This window comes from Hermetia illucens, chromosome 1 (assembly GCF_905115235.1).
Source record: "Hermetia illucens chromosome 1, iHerIll2.2.curated.20191125, whole genome shotgun sequence".
Classification (NCBI taxonomy): Eukaryota; Metazoa; Arthropoda; class Insecta; order Diptera; family Stratiomyidae; genus Hermetia; species Hermetia illucens.
The window spans coordinates 46,055,549-46,075,391 of NC_051849.1; the positions used below are offsets into that span (position 1 = coordinate 46,055,549).

The 19,843-nt window shown below is 39.7% G+C and overlaps 2 protein-coding genes across 2 annotated transcripts; both read right to left on the reverse strand.

Moving 5' to 3' along the window:
* Positions 1-509: 509 nt before the first annotated feature.
* LOC119661280 (LYR motif-containing protein 4) lies at positions 510-5,450 on the reverse strand. Its single transcript, XM_038070556.1, has 3 exons — positions 5,288-5,450; positions 862-982; positions 510-714 (listed from the first exon to the last, which is right to left on the reverse strand). Exons 1-3 carry the CDS (start codon positions 5,374-5,376, stop codon positions 658-660), a joined length of 267 nt encoding a protein of 88 aa, XP_037926484.1. The 5' UTR covers positions 5,377-5,450; the 3' UTR covers positions 510-657.
* A 5,187-nt stretch (positions 5,451-10,637) lies between these two features.
* Positions 10,638-19,634, reverse strand: LOC119646870 (6-phosphogluconate dehydrogenase, decarboxylating). The gene is made up of 5 exons (XM_038047497.1): positions 19,499-19,634; positions 19,333-19,441; positions 19,159-19,273; positions 11,203-12,073; positions 10,638-11,127 (listed from the first exon to the last, which is right to left on the reverse strand). Exons 1-5 carry the CDS (start codon positions 19,504-19,506, stop codon positions 10,785-10,787), a joined length of 1,446 nt encoding a protein of 481 aa, XP_037903425.1. The 5' UTR covers positions 19,507-19,634; the 3' UTR covers positions 10,638-10,784.
* Between the last annotated feature and the right edge of the window lie 209 nt (positions 19,635-19,843).

Genomic DNA, 19,843 nt, shown 5'->3' on the forward strand with positions numbered 1-19,843 from the left:
GCAGCGTCGTGTCCGCTTTGTGGATTAACGGCAAACGAAGTTCGGGGATCCGTCGCCGAAACCTCCTAGGTTTCGTCTGGGGGCGGAGTGATGTGGCGCGGCAGGATCTGCGGCATTCGAAATTTATTTCGAATGTTGCGGATGCGGACGGGTAGATAGCGAACTCTCCACTCACTAATTTTCCGAACGCGCCGGGGGAGTGGAGAATTAGCGGCGAAAAATATGCCGTTGGTTGGGACAGTAAGGACCGCATGGAAATAAGTCGGTCTCTTCTGTATCCAACCGCGGCGGTGAACACTCGCGTTTTCCTCTTAAATTCAAAATATTGTAATCAATTACAACTCGGTAAATTTCGCGCTAGAAAATTCTATCTCATTTAAAATGGACGAGAGTTTGTGAGTCATTTGCTTGAAACACGAATAAAGTGAAGAACTTTCAAATTTCGAGGAAAATTATCCTAAAAAGTTATACTTAAACCTATTTTCTATAAGTACAATCATTAACTCATAATTTTGCAATATGTTTTAATTTACATAGTTTATTTAATGCATATGCAACATTTGTATTACTAATACAACATAATCTACTCTTAACTTATTAAAACAGGCAACTGATTTAACTTCTAAAATTCAACAAATATCGTACAGAATTGACTCCCTAATTATTTTTCTCAATAATCAGCTTTTCTGTTGAGTACAGATTCCCGACGATTACCTGAGGGAAAAAAAGTTATTTCAATTTACTCATAAGAAAGAAAAAAATATACAATTCCACCACCATTCCCTGATCAACTAATTAGATAGTAATTCACAAAAACAAAAAGAAAAAATATTGACTGAACTTCCTAAATTTAAAACAAACCTGTCTTTTAATAATCCCTAAATTTTTTTCCGCAAAGTTAATCTCTTCTTTGATTCTGGCTGGATCCGTTAGAAGTTTTTTCTCCCTAAATTCATCTCGAATCTTCCGTAACGCATACATCCTGCAGAACAAAAAAGAATTTAAAGTCTTAGTCGTTTCAAATGCTTTCTATATGAGTGAGTTGTATTATAAAGGAGTAACGCACAGGGGCATCTTCAATGTGACACCATTTGCCACATTTTCATCCTCACCTGACCTATGTAAACCCATTATGAGTCAATATTAGCTTGAAACCCCAAAAGTATTCCTGTACATTCCTGGTCCTAATTTAAAATCGAATGCAATCCAATATTCGTGGAATTTAATGCATAACTTCAGTGCGCTCTACGTAGATATTGATATGAAGCTATCCCTAGTTGCTTCTTAATCTTAGAGGGCTGAACGAAGTGTTTCTGATGTGGATGCCAGGACACTCGAGCATCGTAGGCACCATGAGTCCGTCTCCACAATGAGAAGTCGCAGTTACTTCAGCCTTCAAAAGAAAATACCCCAGAAGGGTCCCCTTGAAGAAGAATCACAGCAGCTTTTGGCACCACACCATCGAATTTCTTGTAGAGCGCAAATATCAATGCGTCTTTTCCAATGAGTTTGTAAATATTTAACGTGCAAACATATCTCAACACGACAATTTTTATTTTTAACGAAATTGAATGCATTTTCTCGGTAAGCCTGTTGCCGGACGTACCCCCAAAAGAGCTAATGTAAGATTTAACATAGTAGAGTAATTCCAACTATTCTTTATTTATCTCAGCATTTCACTTTTGTTTTACTGAGGATAATATAAAGCACGTTGCCTCAAATGTTCCTCCTTTATCGTAGCTTAGGCCCAGCATGCTGGAGTTATCGATGAGCATTGGGGTACTCTTTTCTCGGATACTACACAGGCCATAAACAGCTGGACGCGTCTAGATCGGCTGCAGAACTTCTGATACAAAAAGTTCACCCCAGTAGAAATCAGGTCATGAGTTGGGTACCTTACGTTACCTATCTTATCCCTAAAGAGAACACGGTACTTGCTTAACAACCCTCTACAAATTCATAACGTCCATTATTAGTGGAAGGGTCAATGTGTACCTCGAAACCAACAACATTCTGTCCGAGGAGCAGAAGGGTTACCGAGTTGGGCCAAGAAGTTACAAAGATTAAGTCATTATCGACTCGGTAGTTGTAGGACAAGCAACTAGAGGCCAAAGAAACCCCTTTAGTTGCTATATCGGTTATGTCAAGACTTTTGACAGCGTCCCGCATACCTGGCTAATCGATGTCCAACATCTATATTGAATGGATCCGAAACTAATAAAGTTTTTGGTGACAATCATGGAAGGGGCAAACCACCTTATCAGTGCCTTTATCTGAAAGTGCCAACACCTCAGGACCTATCCATATACGGAGAGGCATCTTCCAGGGGGATTCGTTGAGTTTCCTTTGGTTTAATGGCACTGAACCCCCCCTTCATGGCTACTGAATGATGCTACAGAGCATGGTTTTGCAATAAAATATGACCTACGTTGACATCAAGTTGTATACTGGTACTGACGATCGCCTTAGAAGTCTGTTGCAAATAGTAGATATGTTCAGCCGTGCTATTCGAATGGAGTTTGGATTAGACAAGTGTCGAATGCAAGCCATCCGGAAAGATCATCATCATTCAAGCTATGGCCGAGTAAGACTTCTACAAGTACCTAGGAGTTCTGTAAGAAACCCATGCTCGAGTTAGTGATCTAAAGGATGCTCTGCTGTCTGAATTCCTGTGACGTGTAAAGCTGGTGCTGAAATCGCATCTTTCGGGGAAGCGCATTGAATGTATTCGCTATCCTTCACTGGCGTATGCATTCGGAATATTGCCGTGGACAAAAATCAATCTGGAAAACGTCCAGGGTCGGATACGGAGTAGTCTTTCCAAACTCCGATTGCAGAGAGGTTGGACCATCTCATTCCTGGCTGCACTGTAATGGCACGGGTGCAATACACGAACAGACATAATGTTGTATGTAAGGTGATTCATAAAAAGCTTGCATACAAGAATGGACTTTTTATTTTATGATTATGAGCCACTGGCTCTGGAAATCAAAGAAATCCGGTGTATCGAGAAAATGGTTGTAGTTCCCATAATATTGTCAGCCACAGGTATTGTACCTAAATCTCTGAGGTTTCCCTTGATGTCCTGGGACTCCCACACATTCTGGTTCAAACCATGCAGAAATACACCATTCTGCATACGTGCTCGATGTTGCGTGCGAGTTCTTGACGGATTGTCCCACTCTACCACCGGCTAACACAACCAGTGCCCCTTTGCCTTTTAAGTAGGTAGAATCGTCCGAGTCTAAATGCTTGGCACTGCTAGTTTTACGTAAAATCCAGCATCCGCCGAGATAACAATTCGGAAGTAATAGTATTAGTAAGTTTATTTGAGCAGAAGTTTGAATGGGTGAATCAATGGTCTGATAAAGATGTAAACTTCTGCAAATCGGTGATTTACCATTTCCTTTATTGTAACCAATCAGCATCGTCACATTTCAACACTTGTTGAGATTTTAGCAAAACAATTCAATTAGTGCGTCGTCGTCGAGAGGGGAATTTTCATCCCAATTGCGGTATTGAGACCGGAAAATACCCCACGAAGATAATGATTTAGTCGGTCATCAATAGCAACGGCACTGGATGTGTCCTACGTTGTAAATGGCACACTGAGACAGGATCAATACAAAGATGTCCTACAAAATTGACTGCTACAGTAGATCAAAGAACGGTTCCTAATGGGGAACCGTTTTTTTGCAAGAGCAAGCAAGCCCCTTCCAGAGGACCCAGTCTGTAAAAATATATTTGCAGAAAGAAAATGCCTTTATTTAACTGGCCAAATACAGTGACCGCAATTTCTATATACGTAGTGACATTTTTTTCACTTTTCTTTAGAAAATGCATAAAATGCGAGGATTGTGTAAAACAATTCAAGGAAATATAGTTTCCTTGGTTTCCTGAGAATTCGTTATGACAGCGGCATATACTGTTAAATGTTGTATAATATTTTGTTTCTGGTCGAAAGCAATCATTTGGAAGTGCGCAATTTCTATAAATGCAGGTAGTTAAAACGTGTATAAAATTTTGTAGTGTTCTAGGAACAACAGATTATAGCGATGCCTCATGGAAAAGTATTAACCGAACAAGAAAAAGGCCAACTTGTCAGAATAAAAATTCGGCGTACACAATGAGAGCGATGGTGAGAGAAATTGCTAGATACGACGGAGTTGTGTGGAATTGCTTTACATTAAAGGAAAAATACGGCACAAAAGAACATCGGCAGGGAAATAAAAAGAATCGGGAAAATTGAAATTGCCCTAATTAAGGAGGAAGCTACTAGAAATAAGCTCAGTTCGTCCCAGATCGCGTCGAAATTACTTCTTCCTATTAAAAAGGGACGGGTGCAGCAAATTTTGCACTATGATAAGAGCACTAAATATAAAAAACCTGCTAAAGCACCTCATTTAACACCAACACATAAAGAGCCTCACATTGATTAGATCGTGGATGAAATGGGAACTTCTTTTCACGGTAAGCTTCGACTGGGAATCGCACCCACCAAAATGAACTCAGTAATTTATACTGAGTTTCTGGAAGCCATTTTTATGCCCTATTTAGGTGAAAATAATAACATTAGCTGGACTTTCCAACAGGACAACGCCGCCGTTCACAATTCTGCATATACGAGGTCATTTTTAAATAACAAAAAAAAATAGAGAATCTATGGGGGATACTTGCAAGAAAAGTCAATCTTTTACAGTAGCAAAACAGGGCTCAGCAAAATATAAGAAAAATTATATCAATCTATTATTTGTTTTAAGACAATGCAATGTAATGAATAATAAAACCTTCATGATAAATCAAATTCTACATTCTTATTAACTGTATTGTGATTAAATATTCTGAAAATCAATTTTGATAGCATTTTGGCCAGAGACTATATATTCCCAAACCCTTCGGACTAGAATTTCTAGAGATCTTGTCAGGCAAACGACATATGAATAATCTTTATCTATCGACAATATTCCACTTTAAAGATCGCTTCAAATAGTGAGGCGATATCGAATTAAGCCTTGATGAAATTACATCGAAAAATGATTTATTGCAATATTGAAATCTAGCAATCAACTACTATAGAAACATTGATTTCCTTACAAATTGTTAATGTATTATAATGTAAAGTCTACATTATACTTTCCTAGCCGACTATTATAATGTATTTTTCGCATTTCGTCCAGTGAAATAGTATCCAAGAGAAACTCGCATCAAGAATTGTGTTTCATTTAATCTGGACTTAGAAACAGATTTCATCTCCTAACCTAAACAAACCAGGACGACTTCAACTCACCGGAAGTTATATGAAGAGAATTTCTGGGATTCCCGCAGAAGGGACTTGTAAAGACTTAAAACTTTCATCCTTATTTCACCTGTCGCCATTCCTCACTAAAAAATATAGTTTGCATCGACTTGACAGTGCAAGAAACGTTGTCAACACGAAAGCTGTCAAATAAACCGGCTGCGACGTTGCCATTTAGTAGAAACCCAAACCATGTTTATTCCAATTGTGACATGTGCGGTTTAAATTCTCTCCAAGCAAGTATGGTAAATAAAACTAAGCAGAGCGAGGTGGAATAAGGCATTAATTCCATGAACAAATTGGAAAACGTAAAAATATGTAGCCCCGGCATTTTCTGCCTATGGTTCGGCACACATGACAATTGTTTTCTAATTTGCTGTTTGCAAGGTACGAAGATCTTTCCAATAAACACAGGTAGAACAAAACAAAATTTCTACCAGACCAGTTTTTCTGAAAGGTTTAAGTTTTAATTTGAATTATATATAAGACTTTTAGATAGCGCATATTGACTAGTAATATATTATAGGAAATAGGAAAACCAGGAGTTCGGCGCTTAAGGTATGAAAGGTCTTGTGTATTTTTTATATAAGAATATTAGGAGATCTGCCTCATTTGTGCCTGATTCGTAATGTATATGATTATATAAAGTCAGACTATACATTTTAGTGTAAAGATAAGTGCATATCCTTGGCACCAACACGGTCACCAAGGCTGTAAACTAACCAAACTCCCCTAACGGGTTTACCAGACGTGAACACCGATTGCGCGAAATAATATCTGGAATCGAACAGCACGTGCTGAAACTAACCCGAATTCTAGCAGTTCAGCGAGATGAGCGCCGAGGTTCTTGGTTTTCAAATATCACCTCCCTGTCAGGACACAGAGATTTTATCACGTGCCTGGACTCAATAGCCAAAAAAACTAAACCCACCCGGGGTAAACTACTTTAATAGAGACGTGAAGTGTCGAGACGGGCTGATACCATCGAAAATTTCAATCTCAAAGGACCTAAAATGCCAAACGACCTAAGAGGGGAGGGGGCAAAGTCACAGAGAAAACTAACGCGCGCGGGATGGACGGGGAAGAACTAGCCTTGAGCCGGTTCTGGTACCTACGCAACCAGCGGCTCCCGTCTTCCGTTTCTCTTCATGAGGGATCAGATGACATGGTGGCCCTGCTGCGGCCCACCCCAATCTAAATGTTCACCCCGTGCTGCCGAAATAATCGAGGGAGCTGACGCTTTTCGGGAGAGGTTGGAGCGAAATCAAGTCAATCATAATTAATTTTATAAACTTAAATAACTGCTTATAAGAAAACATATTGATGTTTTTTTCACGTTTGCATAGGTTTTTCTTACTCTTTGCAAATAATATTATAAAAATTTCGTTAAGAACTTAACTTCTAACAGCGAATTTTCAATTCTTGATGAATATAGTCATAGAAAAAATATAAATCCTCTTAGTTATGTACTTTGAAATTGTAATTACATTGAAAACTTAGTTGTTACAATATTTGTGTACACATGTTTCATGTGCTGTTTATCTATTGATCAGTTGTTAAAAATTGTGCATTATCTATCTCTATGGTCGGTGACGAAATAATGAAAGTTCACCGTGACGAACTTCGAACGGAACTAGACCCGCAAAAAATGGGTTACTTTTAAAAAAATTCTAGGCTCATCACCCCTTCAGAAAATTTCCACCCGATGCAAAGTAACAAAAAATCCACTAACAAAATATTCTCGTTGCCATGATGTTATGACGACGATAATAAAATTCCAATCAAATTGGACCCGACCTGGCTCGACTATGCGCGTGCAGTTGTAAAACTTCCGATTCGAGTGCCGCGATCGGCAAAGAAAGTCTACAACGGATCGACGAATCGCATCCTCAATCAACACTTCTCCTGCCTCAAATCTGCTATGCTTGGCATCCTCAGGCCATTTGATTTGAGGAAAGTCCAGTTCCCAAATAAATGTATGTATAATTTTACTGTAATATAAACAAATATATGGTAAAACAGATACATCATCAATTATTAGGAATTTCTAAACATTGGACTAATTTCCAGTTTTATTTCTATTTCACAAATCTCCTCACAGCTGAACTGATTACTACATCATCCCCAATATTGAGTGCAATCCAGAACAATTTTTTTCCGTTTCCTTAGGCATTGATCACCAGTTTGATGATGGCCTTGCTATAATAGTGGACACGGCATCTGGTGACACTTTCATCACAACCCTTTATAACCGCTCAATAATTTTCATTATCAAAAATTTTATGACAGAATTTGAGAAACGTCTTGTAATTCACGTCTTTAATTCATGCCACCCTCGTTATCAGAGCTCATTAGCTTCTTTAAACTCTACAGAAATTGTCCCAAGTATTTCACTGTGTTCATTTTAGTTTCCAGAATTCACTAACTGCTACCAAAGGCAAAACCGATTTCCTCAAAATACCACTCGCCAACAAACAAACACGATCTCCTCTCAAATCCAGCTGATCACTTTCCCAATCTCATCAATCCGGCTCCCGTTAATTCTTGCTTTTGCTGACCCCGACCTCGACGTTCAATTTCAAAGTTGAGGCAGGAGAAATAAGATTTACATAAAATTTTCACATTACTAAATGCATTTACATTCAGCCCAATCAAAGCAAAACGTAACGGACAAATTTATGTGTACAAGCAAAAAAATCAATCTATATTTTACCCAATCAATGTTCTGATTAGAATATTAGAGAATTGGGAAAGAGAAATCGGTGGACCAAAAACAATGCGAAAAGGTTGCTCTCCACTTTGTCCAGTCCAACATCAAGTGGATGCGAACTTAGGGCTCTTCATTCATTAGACAAAAATTTTCCACCCCGGCCAACGTTTGGTCTGAAATGTGGGCGGGTTTACGATATAATTCACACCCATGTTGTGTTTTGCGAATCATAAAAAGAAGCGTATAACACTTGTGAATCGCTTCGATCATGCTGTTCCCAGCGCAAGGGTGAGGCAGCGTCTGATGAATTGCCTCTGTCCTGGTACGAAACCGTAAGCCGTCTTCGACCTCTTTTAGTCAATGATTATTTTCGCTTTCGATTTATGTAATACGATAATTACCAAAAAGGATTTTTGGATTACAGGATGTTAGGATTGTAGAGTTTTTGATAAGCATTTCAAGGTGGGATTACCTTAGAACTGAAATTTGAACGATGTTAATTTTTGCATGCAATTCAGGGAATTTCTCCGACCGCTCGGTACAAAGCAATACAAAATAAATGGTTGACGTGATCCAAGTTCGGTGTATTAAAATATTATAAAAATCGCACCAAGTATTGGTAGAAGTCGAAAACTCGTAATGAACTTCATTGCGAATCCAATAAACTATGATAACAAATCGGAAGACCGGTAGTTGGATACTCCAAGTAAAAAAGGTTTTTTCTTGTGTAAGGACCTTTTGGTGCACGACAATTTCACTTGTGCATAGTTGAAAATTCGGAAGGTGCACTATTTTTCAAGAACCATTTACTCTACTAAGTTATTCTGGAAATTACTAGATCATAATAAGCCACTTCCATTAGTATCTGGTTTCACAGGGAGATTGAGCATTATTCAGGAAATATACCGAGATTCATTGCAAAGAGATACGAAAAGAGAATAAGCAAAAGTAGCTACTTCATATATGGGTCTTTGTTACTACATGCCAACTTGTCTATTATAACATTAACATCATATTCTAATGGCTTGATCAGTAAATTCGCACGAAATCGATAAATTTGGTCTGCTGTAAGTTTATTACGCATGGCAGGATTTACATGTAACGCCATATTATCCTTTATGGTACTGCACAATTTCGTATTCCCAGTATGAACTTAAGGGCCAATTTAAAAAATTAGGTTATATACCATTATTAAGTATATTTAAATAGATATCGGAAGCGGATGTAGTTTGAGGCCTAGAAGGTTGGGAACTTTCCGAAAATGGAAAGTGAGTCCTTGCTTTAAATTTGCTCATCCTAGTCGTTCACTCTCCTATTTTCCCACGAATTGTAAAGCTAAGAGCTGCTCAAGAAAATGTATAAGGTCGGTAAGGGGTTGGTTTTATACAACAAACCAAGAGCGGTAACAGCATACAAGAGCCGTGGAATTTAGAAAATGGGTTTAAATTCTTCATGGTTTAAATACAAGTTGATGCCCTATAATGCGCCCTCTTCAACTTGTCCCTGATGAAAGTGATTCGCGATGCATATGTAAATGCGGGAGGCACCATCCTCTTCAAGTCTACCCAACTATTGGCCTACGCTGACGATATCGAAATTATGGGAAGAACAACCCCAGATGTACAGTTCACCTTCATCCAGGTCGAGCAGGCGGCGCGAGATATCGAGCTGGACATTAATGAAGGCAAAACGAAGTACATAATGGCAACGCCAGCGCCGAAAACCAAAGAACAAACAACATCGAAGAATAAAGATAGGAGACTACAACTTTGAGACCGTTGAAAAATTGTCCTATCTAGAGTCAAAAATCACAACCGATAACAGCTATGACGATGAAATCCGCGCACGGTTGTTAACAGCCAACAAAGCCTATTTCAGCTTACAAAAACTGTTTCGCTCAAAACGTCTCACCATAGGGTCAAATCTGTTACTGTACTCTAATCTTGCAAGTCCTTACATATTTCTCGGAAACCTAGGTTCTTAGTAAAAAAAAAATGGACATTTAATGCCAAAATTTCGAATGGAAGCCCTTCATACCTGAACAAACAATACCAAGCCCAACATAAATTCCTAATATCAAAACCAAATTTATTTCTCTACTTTCAAATTCAAATCTTCTTCCAATATATTTACGTTGATTTCCGATTCATTTCCTTAAATTTGACTAACCAGCAATTTTTTTCGGTAGGTGAACTCTAATTTTTTGTCATCAGCAATTGACGCAACTGTCATTGCAATGTTTCTGTTGAAATTATTTAGAGTAAGCATTTTTCTATAATAAAATAAATGTCATTCATATCAAATTCAAATTAAGTTAGATTCTAGAATCCTTAAATCTTTCTCTCCAATTGTAATATTTTCGCACTGAAGCTATCATTTCGTCGATGACTGCGAGAAGAAAACAACTTTGACCGAAAAGTAGCATGGTGTAGATCTGCAATGAGATGGAACGTCCAATTCGTTCTCTACACCTAGAAAATTAACTCAAAAAAGCATATACAACTGTAAGGTAGGCGAGTTATCTTTTTCACGCCTCTCAGGCAATTTTCTCCACACCTTTCATACTCCACACATCCCAGTTTTTAGACAACATAAATTACATTCTTTGCAGAATTTTGAATTAATAAAACCTTTCAGGTCAAATGTTTCCATTTTATTAAAAATATACAAAAAATAACAATATCAAAAATACAACCGATACATATACTCTTTCATATAAACGATCACCGATCCAATTTGAATGTTACAAAACAGCCCCTTAAAAGTATCTGTATCTTCTCAGGCTTGATAAGTACTTGCCGAAACGTTTCCTCCGGTACCAGTCCAGTTGGTATGCACGAATTTGCCTTCTTGGCCTAGCAGCTCATACGTGTGAGCGCCGAAGTAATCTCGCTGTGCCTGCAGCAGATTAGCCGGCAATCGCTCTGACCGATATCCATCGTAGAAGGTCAGAGCTGTTGAAAGTGCAGGGACAGGTACACCCCACAAAATAGCATTACTTACAACTTGTCGCCAGGAATGTTGTCCTTTTTCAATTGCCTTCTTGAAGAAGTCGTCCAAAAGTAAATTCGAGAGATCTGGGTTACGTTTGAAAGCATCTTTTATATTTCCAAGGAAAACGCTGAAATAGTAGAAATGTTATAAATGCTATTCCCAATTAAGCACTCTTTAAGGAAGATTCTGAGACAAGGCTTACCTTCGAATAATGCAACCTCCTCGCCACATGAGTGCGATTCCGCCATAATTCAAATTCCACCCATTCTCCTTCGCAGCTTCACGCATCAACATAAAACCTTGAGCATATGAAACAATTTTCGAGCAGTACAGAGCATGCTTGATGTGATTTAGGAACTCTGCCTTGTCCTTAACCGCTGGCTTAGCGTCACTACCTTGCAATACCTTGCTTGCTTTCACACGCTCATCCTTCAAGGCAGATAGGCATCGGGAAAACACTGCTTCTCCAATCAAAGTTACCGGCACTCCATATTGCAGTGCAGCAATTGCCGTCCATTTGCCTGTTCCTTTCTGGCCAGCTGTATCGCGGATCCTTTCCAATAACGGTCCACTTCCATCTTTGTACTTAAGAATGTCTCGAGTGATTTCAATTAGGAATGAGTCTAACTCCTCCCTGTTCCATTTGTCGAACTCTTTAGCCATCTCTTCCTGTGTCAGACCAAGACGCTTCATGAGATCATATGCTTCACAGATCAACTGCATGTCTCCGTATTCAATGCCGTTGTGAACCATTTTAACAAAGTGTCCAGCACCTCCTTCTCCCACCCATTCACAACACGGTTCATTGCCTGATTTTGCACAAATCGATTGGAAAATGTCCTTGATAAGAGGCCACGCTTCTGGGTGTCCGCCGGGCATTAATGATGGTCCATACCGGGCACCTTCTTCACCACCACTCACGCCGGATCCAACGAACAATAATCCTTTTGATTTAAGTTCATTGCATCGACGTGCAGTATCTTGATATTCGGAATTTCCGCCATCGATAATAACATCTCCGGGGGACAAGAGAGGAACCAATTGAGCAATGAAGTCATCGACAGCAGATCCAGCTGCAAAAGAAAATTTTATTATTATAATTTTATTCGGCAATGGAGCAAACAATTAATAAAAATAGACAGAATCGAAATCGAATTCACTTTAGATCGAATATTAGTAAGCTTCTCGCGCAATTTTCAGAATATTATGTATTTAAGACTATCATCAACTTTTTTAATGACAAATAAAGAAAATGTTCTTTTTGAACTTAACCTTGTGTATCCCTTTGTATAGATTATTTAATTCCTTAATTACTCTAGTTTTTTTTAGAATTTACTATCAAGATAAATTAGTTTACCCTAAGCCAGGAGTATTAGAATTCTTCTCATTCTAGCCCATATATCACCAACTAGTAAAGAAATAGGCGACGTGTGGCTTACGTTGCCAATAAAATCTTCCTAAATACTCAGAAGTTTTTAAGATGTTCAGCTTTACATACTGTAGGATTTCCTCTTTGCTCTGTATAACGACTTTTAACTTCCGTATGAACCTCAACAGGGCGTAGAGAGTTTTATTTCCGGTAGAATCCTACTTCTAATTCCGTTCATTTTTATTGTTGTTTCTTTTTGCTATCATTTTTTTATCAAGTTTCCAACGTCCTCTGATTTGTATCGTCAATCTATCAATTGATATTAGCCTTACACTTTTTTGTTGCCTTATTGAGCCCGAATAGGATTACCCGCCAGTTTAAAATCCGATAAGATAATCATCATCATCAACGGCGCAACAACCAGTATCCGGACTAGGCCTGAATTAATAAGGAACTCCAGACATCCCGGTTTTGCGCTGAGGTCCACCAATTCGATATCCCTAAAAGTTGTCTGGCGTCCTGACCTACGCCATCGCTCCATCTCAGGCAGGGTCTGCCCCTTGTAGACTTTCAGGGCAGGATCATCCTCATCCATACGGATTAAGTGATCCGCCCACCGTAACCTGTTGAGCCGGATTTTATCCACAATCTGACGGTCATGGTATCTTTTATAGATTTCGTCGTTATGTAGGCTACGGAATCGTCCATCCTCATGTAGGGGGCCAAAAATTCTTCGAAGGATTCTTCTCTCGAACGCGGCTAAGAGTTCGCAATTTTTCTTGCTAAGAACCCAAGTGTGCAATTTTACCCTGGCTATGTCATAGGCGGTTTTAAAGTCGATGATAAAATGGTGCGACTAATGACCATATTCCAACAGTTTTTTCATCGCTTGCCACAGAGAGAAAATCTGACCTGTTACTGATGCGTATGAGGCTATCCTGATACCTCTATAATTCCGACTTTTCTTGCGGCTGGGACCAAGTATGTTTGTGGCCATATCAATGATAACCTTCTTCAGGTAATTGTGAAGATCATCTGTTGATTATTCATCTCCAGGACATCTTTTAGCTACGATTATTGCTGTATCCATTTCCCCCTTACAGGCGTTACGTGTGTTGTGAATGGCTTCAGTATTCACTCTCACCTAATTGTCAGAGGGGATTGAAGGTGGTGTCGTAATTGGAGCTCGAAGCACTATGCCAATGAGATAATGATCCGAGTCTATGTTGGCCCCCTACATGTTCTTACATTCATCAAAGCTGAGAAATGACGGTGTTCAAACAGCACGTGGTCAATTTGGTTGATGATCTCGTCTGAAGAAGCCCACGCATGTTTGTAGATGGACCGCTTTACGCGCAAACCAGGGACTTCCAACAACCATTTCATGCGATACTGCTAACTGAATAATCCGCAGTCCGTTATCAATGTTATCCGTATGTAAGCTATGGGAGCCGACGTTTCGCCTGAATACGGGCTCCGTCCCTACTTAACTGTTGAAATCTTCAAGTATGGTTTTGATATCATACTTAGGACAGGCTTCGAGGGTCCGCTCAACTGCCTCGTAGAAGGTATCCTTCTCTGACTCTGCAGTCTTCTCTGTAGGAGCATGAACGTTTTTGAGGCTTATATTTCTAAATTTGCCTCGCAAACGCGGAGTGCATAGCCTTTCGCTTATATTTTCAAAGCCGATAATAGCAGGCTTCATTTTTCGGCTGACTAAGAAACCTACTCCGAGCCCATGGTTTACTGGATGGCCGCTATGACATATGGAAGAAAACCAGGAAACTGCTTCCTGTCCAACGCATCTCTTGCAACGCTATTACATCAACGTTATATTGGGACAGAGTATTGGCTAGCTGCTGAGCAGCATTCGATCTGTACAGGGAAGCACGTTCCATGAGAAAATGTGCAAATCGAAAAGTACTAATTGAGCCTTTCATTTGATACCTCACACAATCATGTTCTGTGAAAACAAAATTTATACCGCCTTTCACATCTATGGGGAGCTCCCCTGAAATCCAGTAGAAAATGATGCCACCCATTATATGTAAAGGGTCACAAACCACGTGTTCTCACCAAATTTCGTGACAATTGGTTTAGGCGTTTCTGAGTAAATTCAGTGTGAGAGAAAGACATTTTTAAAAAACATGGTTATATTTGAACATATATAAGTTATCCTTCAACATAGTCACGATCTTTCGTAAGTTGTTCAAGCATCTACATTGACATGTCAGTGAAGATTATGGGCATAAAGATCACTGGATTGATTAGCGACACAGAGCAGTAAATCCTAACCTAAAGGCACAAGGCTCTCGAGCAGAACCCTTTATATCTAATAATTGATGGTGACAATTATTTATCAAGGGGACAACCAGAAAAGTCATTGAAGAAGGGAGATATTGCGAAACTGGCGACACGTTCAATTTTCCAAGATGGAAACGTATCATCGAAGCGCTCATCATGGCGCAACTATATGCTAAGTACAATCTACAAATGTAATCCTGTAGTGTACTATTGCGGTAGCCCTTAAGTCTTAGAAAAAGACAGAAAGCTTCAAGCTCTATATCGGCTAAGCGCTCTCCGTATATGCTGCGCTTATTGTACAACATTAAACTAAAGACCCGTTTAATGGTGTGGTAAACTACATTGTGGAATCAGGTACAGTGTTAAACGCAGTAGTTACAATGATAAAATGCATGCACCAGTTACTAAAAGAAGCAGAAGCGCAACGGAAGCACAGAATGGAAGCTACTGCAACGAACACTGCGCAAAGCTAATTCATCCAAGGTGAACAGCTAATAACTGAATAACCCCGTGAAGCAAAATCAGAATAATAGACATGCACGTCTTCGATTACGCGTGTTTATCTATGAACTGGCTTAAAAAAAGACACCACGAAAAAGAACGGTTGTAGCACAGAGATTATAGACGCTATAATAAGTAAGAAACAGGCTATCAATAACAGGAAACAATTGCCATCGTTGCTACGCATCAATAAGACAACGGTGAGATCAAGCATTACATACACCTCGTTGTGGCCTAGGATTAGTAATGCGCTCAAAGGGTTTAAAATAGAGGCTGTCCTAACAAGCAGACATGCAAAACTTAAAACGCGATTTAGGAGTGTAAAGGAGCCAAAATCCAAGGAGGAAGAGAGCGGAATCTATAAAATTGCTTGCCCGGAATGCACCAGTATATATATAGGGCAGACTAAGCGATTGGTAAAAACACGATTCTAGGAGCATACTATATAAGGGTATCTAAGGTTTAGAATTAAGTCAAACAAATCATTACAAAATAAGCACTGAAGAAGGACACATGTTGTGTCCGAAACACGTGTTTGCTACCTCAAAATAGATAAAATTCTATAGTTAAATTGGAAACCTTTTCTTTTAATAGTTTTACTTCCTCCTTTATCTGTGCTTGAGACCAGCTTGCCATTTAGGTAAACATCAGGGCGGAGTTTGAATACCGAAAAAAACGAATACGCAGAAATCAGCAATTCACTATGAGAAAGAAAAATTTAAAATTGACCCTAAACTTAATAAGGAAATCGAGCATATCTTCATGATGTCAATAAACATTTTCAAAGGATTATCATCCCCAAACAAATAGTGTAACAACGCTGAATAAACAGTCAGATTATCGCTGAATATTCTGGATGTGGATAGCTGTCTGGATAGCTGAGCGGTTAGAGCGCAAGGCTGTCGTACGGAAGGTCACGGCTTAAATCTCGCTGGTGGCAGTGGAATTTGTATCGTGATTTGACGTCGCATACCAGTCGACTCAGCTATGAATGAGTACTTGAGTCAAATCAGGGTAATAATCTCAGGCGAGCGCAATGCTGACCACATTGCCTCCTACAGGGTACTGTAGTGTACCGTTACGGTCTTGAATGAAGCGCTCTAACACACTTCAAGGCCCTGATCCAATATGGATTATTGCGCCAACGCATTATTTCCGAGCTATCACAATCTCGGCAGATGCCGGATTTTACCTAATACTAGCACTAAGTGCCAAGCATTTAGGCTGGGACGATCCTACCTACTTAAAAACTAAAGGGGCGCTGGTGGTGGTGGCCGGTGGTAGGTCAGTGGGAGAATCCGTCGAGTACTCCCCGCAACATCGAGCACGTATGCACGTATTATTATTATTATTATTCTTGAGATAGCACAAATCTTTAAAGCCCACTTAAGAAATAAAGGCACATCGCAACTAGCCGACAATGCTTTCTCAGGAAAGGATGCGATTACCCAAAAACAGTAAAATGTCGTAGGGTTTCACATATAAACTATGAAAACTGTGCATAGCCCAGTCACTAACAGATGAAAGGATTATAAGAACGCGGCCAAGAGTTCGCAATTTTTTTTGCTAAGGACCCACGTTTCCGAAGAATACATAAGGACTGGTAAGATCATAGTCTTGCATAGTAAGAGCTTGGACCCTATCGTGAGTCGTTTTGAGCGAAACAGGCTCTGTTGGCAGCCAACAACCGTGCGCGGATTTCATCGTCATAGCTGTTATCGACTCTTATTTTTGACACTAGATAAGAGAAATTTTCAATGATCTCAAAGTTGTAGTCTCCTACCTTCATTCTATTCGTTTGATGTTCTGGGCGTATGGGGCTGTCCGGCCTAGCAAGATAGCGAAGAATATCCTATAGATGGTACTCAGCAACTTGATACCTCTGTAATTGCTGCACTGCGTGATATCCCCCTTTTTATGTATGGGAGAGATAATGCCTCGTTGCCAGTCGTCAAGCATTGGTTCGCTGTCCCACACCTTGAGCATCTGTTGATGAACCACTTGGTGTAGTTGGTCGCATCCATATTTAACCAATTCGGCTGTAATTCCATCGGCTCCTGGCGACTGTTTCTTCTATGCTTGGTGGTGGCAGCATTTGTCCCTCATTTTCAGTTGGCGGGACCTCCAAATCGCAGATATTTTAGTTGTTGAGCAGTTCATTAAAATACTCAACCCATCCCTCCAATATGCCCATTCAGTCGGAAATCAGATTTGCCTCTTTGTCTCGGCAGGATGAGTATAAGGCTTCATCCTGTTGACTTATCGGTAAAACTTTCGCGCGCAGGTGCGGTTCTCTGGTTCTCCCAGGCTTCCTTCTTTCGTGTGTGAAATCTTTCGTTCGAGGGAGTTCTTGGTAGGACTCTGTGTGTGCCCGCCTTCTTTGAGAATGCAACATTACTCGGTGTGCAGCATTCTTGCGTTCCGTTGTTAGCTTACATTCATCATCAAACCAGCCGTTCCGACTTTTCTTGCGGCTGGGGCCAAGTATGTTTGTGATCGTATCAATGATAACGCTCTTCAGGTGGTTATGAAGATCATTTGTTGATGCTTCATCTCCAGGACATCTGTTAGCTGCGGTTATTGCGGAATCCATTTCCTCCTTATAGGTGTTACGGAGGGTTTTGTTATGAATGGCCACAGTATTCACTCTCACCTTATTCTCAGAGGGGATTGTAGGTGGTGTTGTAATTCGGGCCCGGAGCACTATGCCAACGAGATAGTGATCCGAGTCTATATTGGCCCCTTATATGTTCTGACGTTCAATATAAGATTCAAAATTAGACAAAATGTCATGGCAGAAAGTATTCTTGTTACAAGTGTCACGACAGGTTTAAACAACGGAGAAATATCCTACTCTCTTCGCCTGCTTGGCATTGAACAACTCAGTCGAAACATCTCACAATTTTAAAAATTAATTCAACTTGTTTGAAATTTGAGAACTGTATGAAGTACTTCCAACTTCCTTCCTCCATCCCCCATTGGGGAAAGTCCCAAAATTACCAAGGACATTCGGGGAGTCACACAGTTGATTGCAGAATAACTTGTATGAATGATTGGCGTTCACATTTTCTTCTCAATGATAGACAATACCACAAGGTTATTATAATAGTTGTGCGAAAACGATATCTAATTTTTAGTGGATTAACTTAACTTATTCTATTATTTTATTAATTAGTTGAAAATATTTCTATAAAAAAAAATCCAAAATACGCTCTCAAACATAGCAGCAAACTACCGATGGAATCTTCTCCAATCACGTTCTCATAATTTCTTAAAATCAAAAAGCAGAACTGTGCAAAAACAACTTCAATAAGTCACTAACATTGAGGAATCAATCTCACGAAAACGATTAGTGTTGTTCAGACTCGAAGTATCTTTAATATTAAAGTGCTTATGTAAATCTGTCCTTCATTTCTTAAGAGCTCCTAACGTTTCTGATTGCAAATCAGGAGCGAGTGTCACTATCTCTTGAAAGATACCCTCACTGGTAAGCGACCCTGACCATGCATGACTGGCAGCCAGGGTCAGCTATTCCCATGCACGCTATTACCGAACGGTGAGCCGTCCACCTAGTGAGTGATCAACCAGCTAATCTCACGCACAAACCGAATGGACCGCCGGCTTACATGTTTCTCAACGCAAAAGCTTACTCACTACTTCCCAAGGTGAGGGTCAAACCGTGCATTCGAAACGATTCAAATATTAGTAATTACTCTCCGTACACGAAATATTCAAGTCGCTGGCTGCAATGCTTTCTTTATCGACCCGTGAATTACTTTCTCTAACACTAATTTTGCTCGTTTCGAATCCCGAAAGCCGACATCGTGTCAGAACAAATCGAAGCAGCAAACTCAAGTTACATCGACGGTCAAGCAAAACTACAGAGACCATGCCACCTGTTCAACGTCGGGTATACTTCGCTATAATTTGTCAGCCAGTGAAGTCGTGCACAGTATTGTTATGGGCGATAAGAATGATAATTACCTTTTACAAGCATCATCACTTTACGTGGTGTTTTCAATTTGTTCACCATGTCCTGGAGCGAAGTAGCCCCAATGATGTTTGTGCCCTTGGCCTCGTTGTTTAGAAAGTGGGTTACCTTTCGATTAATTAGAAACAGTTGTCAGCAATTCTTGAATGACTTTGCCACCATATTACCTTGTCCACTGTTCGATTATATGCACAAACTACGAATCCCTTCGAATCCATATTCAAAATCAAATTTTGCCCCATCACGGCCAATCCGATGAGTGCAATATCTGCTTTCCTGGAAAAAGTCAATTTCTCAATGTAAAAGGCTTTTCTACTTACAGATTGAACTTACTTAGACATATTTAATGCACTTTTAACTTAACTTTACGTAAAAACAAAAAAACTAGAAGCTGGAATGCTAAAGAGAACCTAACCGATCGGCTGATTGCTACGAAATGTACTACAAATGACTTTTCATGATCATAAGGTCAGCCGGAGTGTGGTGAGTAACTGGAACTGGAAGCGGTTCATCCATGTCAAGGGTTCTAAGATTAGATTAGTTTAGGCCTGCACCTTTGGTATTTTGACGTTTTTATTTCGATTTTCGATAGTACCATCTATTGAAGGGAACTAACGTGCTTGCGTCCAATTGACATCCCAATAAGATTGGACTTGTAAATCATAGGAATGGATTGCT

Excerpts from the sequence above, each read along its gene's own strand:
- LOC119661280 (XM_038070556.1), bottom strand. The coding sequence starts at position 5,376 with ATGGCGACAGGTGAAATAAGGATGAAAGTTTTAAGTCTTTACAAGTCC. Across the intron at positions 983-5,287 it reads TTCTCTTCATATAACTTCCG|GATGTATGCGTTACGGAAGA; the intron begins GTGAGTTGAAGT and ends TTTGTTCTGCAG. Across the intron at positions 715-861 it reads TAGGGATTATTAAAAGACAG|GTAATCGTCGGGAATCTGTA; the intron begins GTTTGTTTTAAA and ends TTTTTCCCTCAG.
- LOC119646870 (XM_038047497.1), bottom strand. Across the intron at positions 12,074-19,158 it reads AGTGATGATGCTTGTAAAAG|CTGGATCTGCTGTCGATGAC; the intron begins GTAATTATCATT and ends TTTCTTTTGCAG. Across the intron at positions 11,128-11,202 it reads GGAGGTTGCATTATTCGAAG|CGTTTTCCTTGGAAATATAA; the intron begins GTAAGCCTTGTC and ends CTACTATTTCAG.